The sequence below is a fragment of the Diplotaxodon limnothrissa genome, linkage group LG6 (assembly GCF_057381915.1).
Source record: "Diplotaxodon limnothrissa isolate DT_005_m linkage group LG6, D_limnothrissa_male_GT1.1, whole genome shotgun sequence".
NCBI lineage: Eukaryota > Metazoa > Chordata > Actinopteri > Cichliformes > Cichlidae > Diplotaxodon > Diplotaxodon limnothrissa.
The window spans coordinates 435824-444447 of NC_140601.1; the positions used below are offsets into that span (position 1 = coordinate 435824).

The 8624-nt window shown below is 43.1% G+C and overlaps 1 protein-coding gene across 1 annotated transcript in view; it reads left to right on the forward strand.

The window, feature by feature from the left end:
* The window catches only part of LOC146629847 (uncharacterized), a 12495-nt gene extending 4210 nt beyond the window's left edge, over nucleotides 1-8285 (forward strand). Inside the window, exons 2-6 of the mRNA XM_085355423.1 lie at nucleotides 2683-2749; nucleotides 2834-2944; nucleotides 6592-6648; nucleotides 7709-7858; nucleotides 7993-8285. Of these exons, the coding sequence (XP_085211549.1) occupies nucleotides 2687-2749; nucleotides 2834-2944; nucleotides 6592-6648; nucleotides 7709-7858; nucleotides 7993-8100 (489 nt within the window). The 5' untranslated portion in view covers nucleotides 2683-2686 and the 3' untranslated portion in view covers nucleotides 8101-8285. The remainder of the gene's footprint in view (nucleotides 1-2682; nucleotides 2750-2833; nucleotides 2945-6591; nucleotides 6649-7708; nucleotides 7859-7992) is intronic.
* The last annotated feature ends 339 nt before the right edge of the window (nucleotides 8286-8624 follow it).

Sequence of the window (8624 nt, forward strand, 5' to 3'; positions counted from 1 at the left end):
TACTCATTCGTTACAGAGCAGTGTTTGACACCAACACCACAGACTGTGACAGTGTGGAATCCCCACAGAAGAAGAAGATTCTTGGAAAGGGTCCAAATCAGGATTCAGTCAATGGCAGCAAATACGACGAGATGGCAGCTCCATCAGTGCTGTCATAGATTTGATGTTACACACACGTTTCATCAAATCAGTTCTTGTTTCCAATGACCAACCGGGGGCGCACTCCTCTGGCTGGTATAAAGATCTGGTTGTATAGAAGTGTATGGTAAAATGTTTGTAAATGAAAAAGTTTACATTTATTTATATAGCGAGTTTAAGGATTTAAAAAATAAAAGTAAAATAAAACAGTCACAAAGTGGTTTACAGAGGAAAAGCAGCTTGTGTAAAGTTAACCATGACACACATGTGCCCAGGCACTGAGACAGTGTTTAAACCTGTTTAAGATGTGAGGAGTGGGTGGCTTGCTGCTCCACAGTTTTGGAGCTTTAGTAGATTAAAGTATATGATATCTAAAGATGGACACTCACATCCAATCTGGTCTGAAGGATGAACATCGTGAGGTTCCACAGTCAAAGTCTACAAAACTCACATAGACCAAGAACACCAAGAACACTAAACTTTAAGCAGTATGCTTGACAGAGCTTTGTATGTGTTCTGTCTGTAGCTGCCCATATTCACTATGTTTTCCACTTGTCTGTACCCTATCTCCATCGTCTGAACTGTAATGCACACTGTCAGTCACTGGACACCACATATACATGAATAACAGAGAATAAAGAACCATCCAATACACTTTTTATCACATTAAATGCTTACATTAGAACACCCTTTCACACACTCTTTATCCCACAACATTCAGAACTTGTTCCAAATGTCACCAAATCATCATGTTCAGCACGACGGCAGTAAGGACTAATGTGAAATATCAGAGCATCACAGTCGCAGGTGTCAGAGTGTGGAACGACTGTGTAGATGAAGTGAAAAGAACATCAATACACATCTGTTTAAAAACATTGCATCCATACGGGAAATGCTGTTCTCAGTGATCGAGGTGTCTCACTGTATTTTAAGATCGAGGTCCAACATCTCTAAAGTTAGAAATATCCTGTCTTAGAGTGACGCTGAAAAACTAGTTCATGCATTTATTACTTCCAGGCTGGACGACTGTAATTCATTATTATCAGGAAGTCCTAAAAACTCCCTGAAAAGCCTTCAGCTGATCCAAAATGCTGCAGCAAGAGTCCTGACATGGACTAGAAAGAGAGCAGATTTCTCCTGTTTTGGCTTCCTGTTAAATCCAGAATTCAAAATCCTGCTCCTCACATACAAGGTCTTAAATAATCAGGCCCCATCTTATCTTAATGACCTTGTAGTACCATATCACCCTATTAGAGCACTTCGCTCTTCAATATTAATACTATACAAAGAATAAAACTACTTCTACTAAATGTAAAACTGGAATCCCATTTTCTCAAAGTTCTGCTTCTTTGGGATGCAGAACTGTACTGGGATCCCCACGTTGGTAAGAATACATCACATGAACAAAGGAGTGAATGTTGGCAGCGTAGTGAAGCAGAAAACGTTGTTGTAAGACTATTTTATTAACCTGCCTATCAATCTGTTTTCCCTCTTCATGCCTTTTCCTCTTTTTCCTTCCCTCTTCTCCTTCTTCTCACCACCATCTGTTTCTTGTCCTGCAGCATTCCTGTTCTTCCCAAGAGGATTCTGACATGTGGTTTTAATGAACTAACACGCAGTTACTTTTATCTTTCCCTATCTCATTGTGTTCTCTGTTCCCCAATGCATGAGAGCCTTTCCAAACAAACAGCACATACACACACATACGTATGTGGGTCTGTGCATAGCCTTTTTCTTTTTTAATCTGCTTTATCGTCCGGTTGGGTATGTTTTTATTTTTTTAGCCGCACTTGGTTTATGTTTTTAGTGGGATTAAGAATAAATCTGACTTTGAGTTCTGACCAGAACAGAGCTGATTTTTTTGTTTGTTTGTTTTTCTGGCAGAAAAGAGAAATCGGGAAGAATAAATCCCAGAACAGCAAAAGTACTCTAACAACTGAACGTTTGGCAACATCATAGCGTGTTCCTATTGTTCTCCATTTGGCCTCCAGATTGTGCCCCATGTCTCGTAGACAGACCCCACTTTGTGATTAGTAGACTTTACAAATTTGGCAATTAGTGACTCATCATAGTTCTGATCTTCATATAAGCATAAGACAGCATGCAGATGTCTCTGTGTAGCATACTGAGTACCAGGTAAGTGTGCAGGTTAAAGACTTTGTCTGCAAATGAAGTGGTCTCCTGTTTACTCCTGTGTATCCGAGGATTTCCTTTTCACAGTGGGAGAGTTTCTTTTTAATGTTTTGTAAAGATTTCAGGTGCATGTGTTTGTAACAGTTCATCATATTTATGTTAACCTGAATCATACTGTTACACTGGTTTTATTGTTTCATATTTGAGAAGCGCTTTACGCTACATCCAGTCATCCACCAATTCTTACACTGGTGTGATGTTTAGGTTAGTCTACCAGTAGCACTTAGTGAAGCTCTTAGTCTCATTGTTATTTCTGAACTGTTTGAGAACTGATTCTCACCTGCCTGTGTCCACATTTGTGTGGATATACTGTCCATACTGCAGTTTGATATACTGTTTCCTGTCTTGCAGTGACATGGCTTCTGAGGGAGCAAGGTTACGTCGCCTCTTTGCCTGGTTTGACCCTGAGAGTGTTGCGGTGAGATTTAGACACAACTAAGCTGCTTGGCTGAAGCGCACTTGTAACTTCATATATATTATTCAGTGGTTGTCTTTTGCGCAGGTGCTCACCATCCTGTTGGGGCTGTTCCAGGTGCTGTTCTCTGCCCCGTTTGCTTACATTGACCAAAGTCTTCCAAAACTCTTCATACTGCCACTAGTCTTAGGAATTGTGGTATGTACTTCATGATTCCTCCACCAATTTGCAGCCATAACGTAACATTCACACACATTCACACTCTGATGGACGCTTCAGAGAACAACTTTGGGTTAGCATCTTGCCCAGGATCTTGACACTCAGACTGGAGGAGCCAAGCATTGAACCACCAACCTTCCAATGTGTAGATGTCCTGCTCTAGGGCGTACGTTCAGAACCTGAGAGCAAGGCTACACCCATATGGGAGATTGTCCCGGGAAAATTTGCTTCAGGCCCAGGAACGTCAGCAGAGCTTGCACAACAGAGGGGCTAGGCTCAGACAGTTTTTGATTGTATTGCTTCTTTCTTCTAGCTCAAGGATCCTTGCTAAGTGGCAAGGACCCTTTGTGGTCACATGGCGATTGGGTGATCTTGACTAATAAGTAGTGCGATCGGACAGGGACATGCAGATATACCACTAAGTCGAAGCGTATAGAGAGGCTGGACAACCCGTTCTCACTCCCAAAGCGTAACATTTTACGCTAGGTGACAAATCGTCACCATATTACGTTTTCGGCTACCCACCACGTTCCTAAATGACGACCTCGGAAAAAAGAGGACATATGAGAACCGTCTGGACTGAATCTACACATGTTCGCTCTTTTTCTTCAAATCGCTTAGAAACACGCTATTTAACATCATTAAAGTCCTGGATAAGATCAGGAATAAGGTTATGGTCAGGGCTAGGGATAAGGTTAGGTTTAGGGCTGGAATACAGGGCTGGAACGTCTATTACTGCGGGAGCATCATTGCACTGGATTCCAGCCATAACCCGCCGCGTACCATAAGAACGCCGAAGGTCTCCTTTCGCGTTCCTCAGGAACGCCGCGGGACGTGACAAAACGTCGACATGTTACGCCTTGGGAGTGAGAACGCTCTGGGCTGGAACAGCTTCTCAGATGAGACTGGTGAAGGAAAGATGAGTCGTCAGAGGTGCCAGATTCGACCATTCCTGTCTTGCTCCATTGTGATGACCATCTCACACAGGCCCACATAGCAGATGTTGCTGTACTGCAACAGCACTTTGCAGATGTGTTCTCCCCCTGCCTGGTTGTACTACACTCATAGAGCACTGTTGAAATGTGCTCTGGCGTGGTGGTGCAGTCACGCACCTATTGGTTACCTGAACATGTAAGACAAATTTATCAGAAGGAGGTGGCGTCTATGCTGGAGGTGGGAGTGATAGAGCCCTGCAGTTCCTGGTGTTGCTCCATAGTACTTGTGGTGAGGAGAAATGGGTCTTTATGGCTCTGTGTGGGATACCACAAGCTGTCAGGTTGATGTTTATTCCAAGCCCCAGTTTGACAAGCTACTGGTCCAGTTAGGCACTGCTTGTTTTTTCACAACGCTGGATTTGACCATGGGCTACTGTGTCCGGGAGTCCCTGAGGCAGGAGGGCTCATAGCCAACCCAAAAAGAAGTGAGCACATTGATGGAGGGCGGCACACTATCTGGGGCATCACCTGGGAGGCAGGCAGGTGCGCCTGCAGACAGACAAAACTACAGCCATCGTCCCAGAACCAAAAAAGAGGTGAAGCAGTTTTTGGGTCTGACTGGCAACTGCTGCTAGTTCATGCTTAGTTTCGTGGTGCAGACCAGCAACCTATCTGATCTCACTCACAAAGATGCCACACACCCAGGTCAGTGGATGTGTAGCCGCTAAGGCTGGTAGGCCTGCTGTTGACTACACCCGTCGCCTCCCCCTCTAACTCTTCTTGCTGTTGGGACTGCAATATAAATATCAGGATAAAACAAGTATGATCAAAACAACATAAACCATAAAATAAACACAAATTTCCACTTTGTGACAGATCCCACACGGCATTTGACCAGTTCCCTGTGGGGAACCCCTACTCCACACCCTTACTTTTCCTTCCCTTTTAATAATAATAATAATAATGGCATTTATATAGCGCTTTTCAGGGCCCTCAAAGCGCTTTACAATACCACTATTCATTCACTCTCACATTCACACACTGGTGGAGGCTACAGGTGTAGCCACAGCTGCCCTGGGGCAGACTGACAGAAGCGAGGCTGCCATATCGCGCCATCGGCCCCTCTGGCCAGTTTTAATCTGTAGATGGATGCCTCGAACAGAAGCCTGGGGGCCGTTTTGGGTCGACAGCCCTGTTGTCTACATTAGCCCAAAACTGTCTGTGAGAGAGGCCAGAGAAGGAGGACTGAGTTCACCTCGACTGAAAAGACACCGCAGTATAAAATCATAATTATTACTGTGGTTGTTGTCATTGTGGCTAATAGGAATAAATGGACTCTCACTTTTGTTGTGGAAGTTTTCCATTCAAATAAAGGCTGCAGACGAGCGGTGAGCGGTAGCTAACGTTCTTTAATCAAAACACAAAGAACAGACAACCAAGCTTGATGAAGTCCCTGCATGACCGCGGGACAGACGGTCAGCAGAGTCTGAGCCTAGCATGGCTCTCAGTTAAATACCTTCTCCAGGAACAAAAGGCAGTACACAGCTGTTTCACACTCCCTTGCTGCCTCCCAGAGTCCTCGAAGACACAAAAGATTCTTCCTGAGGAGTTGTCTGCTTCCCCCAACTTCCTTACTCCACCCCCACCATTTGTCTTACTGTATGAGTGTGAGACATGTTAAAATCCAGTGGCACCAAGGTATCATACAATAAAATAATGTGATTAATACATAAGTAAAAGAAATTCCCATACAGCCTCCACACACTGTGTGCATCGGGTCCTTGCCATAATGTAACTGACTTCATTATGGCAAGAATCAGATTGTTGCACTTTTGGGGGAGCATCAGAATCAGAATCAGAATCAGAAAGGGTTTTATTGCCAAATGTTGAGCGGGTTTACAACATTAGGAAATTGCTGCGGTGCTTCAGTGCAAACATACTGTTATAAATACTGTTATAAATTAAGCTTAAATAGACATGAAAATAAAAATGAGAATAAGAATTAAAAGAGATGAGACTGAACATCTTTTAATCTCAAATGATTGATTTAGTCCCTCACATTAGACCAGTTCTGCTACTAACTGGAAAGTAGGTGCTTTGATTTCTCGTGGCTCCAGCCTGCAGACTAAATTGTCTTTTGGCCTGCAGCCTGATGGGAACAAACAGAGTGTACAAAGTGTCCTTTGGAGTGGGTGTATGTTGTATATGAAGCACTTGGGTAGAAAAAAGTACTTGAATGAGGCATGTTGTATAAAGTGCTTTAAGTGATCAAGTGCAGTAGAAAAGAGCTAAAAAGTTGCCCATTGCCTGCATATACACACAGTACGCATGTTGTTTTTGTTCAGGGAAGGCCTTGTGTGAATCCTGTCCTACATGTTGGAGTACATGTAGGACATGGTGCATCATAAGAGTTCATACAGTAAAGGAGGCCACAAACTGTAGAACAACTGGAATCTCTCATCGTTCAAAATGGAAAAGCTTTTGATTTTAAAATATTTTTGTAAGTTGAATTAAACCATGTGCTGTGTGTACCCCCCGCCCCAACAAATGAAAGAATTCCTTAGTTCGAGGATTTTGTTCTACTCTTTCATATTTGACTTGTACACTGTTTGATTTGTGCGCTCCTGCTTGCTATCATTTATCATTGAAGCAACATTAACCTTCCAGTTATATTTCTTGTGTGTCTTGCAGGTTATGGCAGGGGGGTCCTTGACAATGGCCAATGAAAAGAACCCTAGCAGACTACTAGTGAGTTGGCATGAAATGCTAATGTGAAGGTCAGATTGAAAAAAAAGGGAACAAAAAAACCAAACTCAAAAACTAAAATATCACATTAGACGGGTTTTCTAACAGCAAATACACTGCTGTGTGTGTGTGTGTGTGTGTGTGTGTGTGTGTGTGTGTGTGTGTGTGTGTGTGTGTGTGTGTGTGTGTGTGAGAGAGAGAGAATCCTTGGCATAACTGGGATTGAGCACTCTTGTTTTTGCGACGTAGCCTGAAAGACCTCAAAAAGTAACGGCAAGCATCGAACTAAAGAAGCAGCTGAGACAATAGTCATCGATGTCTGTCGGTCTAGACCAGGGGTGAGCAATTCCAGGCCTCGGGGGCCACAGTCCTGAGGTTTTAGATCTCACCCTTGGTCAACACACCTGAATCACATGATTAGTTCATTACCAGGCCTCTGGAGAACTTGAAGACATGTTGAAGAAGTCATTTTGCCATTTAAATCAGCTGTTTTGGATCAAGGACACAACCTGCAGGACACCGGCCCTCGAGGCCTGGAGTTCCCCACACCTTGTCTAAAAGTGTTACAAAGACATTTGTAATGCTTTGGGACTCCAGTAAACAACAGTGAGAGCAAAATTGCTCCAAGAAGCCAGAACATCATCTACAGACCTGCAGGCCTCACCTGCCTCAGTTATAAGACTGGGCAAAAATGCATGGGCATAGGCTTAGGAGGAACCCAATGCTGACCAAGAAGAACACAAAGGCACTCAGGTTTCCCAAAAACATCCTGATGATGCCCATTCGATGAGGAAAAAGCTAAAGTGTTTTAGTCCTGTTGCATGTGGTGTAAAATCATTACATTTCAAAAACACAGTTTTTAAAGTAATGATACTCAGGTTTGTGTAATCTTAAAATTAGTTTGTTCTGAAACATGTAGAGTAAGTATAAGAAACATGCCAAAAGACTAAGACTGCTATCATGTCTCACAGTGTCCCAATACCTGATTACATTCCTGATAAAATGAGCATTTTTTGTATTACATAATCTCGCATGATTAATAAAATCACTGTCTCCTCTGCAGCTTCAAGGTTGTGTCTGCAGCAATGTGGTTGGTCTGTTGGGGACGTTGCTTGCTTTCGGCCTGTATTACTACACCCTCCACACATCACCCAGAGAAGTCACATGCTCGGATGACTACTACTCGAGGGGTTGCCTCCCACAACTACTGGCAGTCAGTGTCATCAGTTATGTTTTGGTTTTTCCCCTTTCACTATTTTGACACATTGATCTCTTTTCATTTTCCCCCTTTCTAATCCTAAAAGTCCTGTGGATTGTAGTACAGCCTGTCTCTCTTGTGCTCTGCAGGACTACTCCTGGAGTGTGACGCTGCTGCTGCTGCTCTTTGACACCGGTGCTGTGGTCATGCACTGTCTCCTCTCTATCGCCGCCTTCAAAACACTGAAGACAAACTGAGACACACAAACCAAAACCACTGTAGTAGTCATTCTACTTTGGTGTCCTGAGCTTGATTCCTGGTGTAAGAAAACTTAATGGAATCTGACTTTTCCTTTACTGACAAGTCAGAATATCTACTGATCCCACCCTCTGTACAAACAACTACTTTCACTATATCTTATGTTTTGTAACCACTGTATAACAAAGACCCTCATTAATAAATGTGATTACTGGTTGTCACTGTATTATGTGGTCTTCATAGGTTGACCTCTTTGTGAATGGTAGCTTGGTTGTACTAAAGTTACCATCTAATTTTCTGTTGAGCTCCTGGTGATGGGGAGGCCTAGCATTGCACACACTGTTCCCTTTTCCCAGCTTCCAGTCTGCTTTCAGTAGACAGATGGCCTCACTGTTAGTCTTCAAACTTTTGTTGATAAAACCTTTAGTCAGGGCTGAATCATGTGACCCTAACCCATACATCAGTTATGCTGTTACATATTTTCATTTTCAATATCTTTCCTGACTTATATTAAATAGTTATC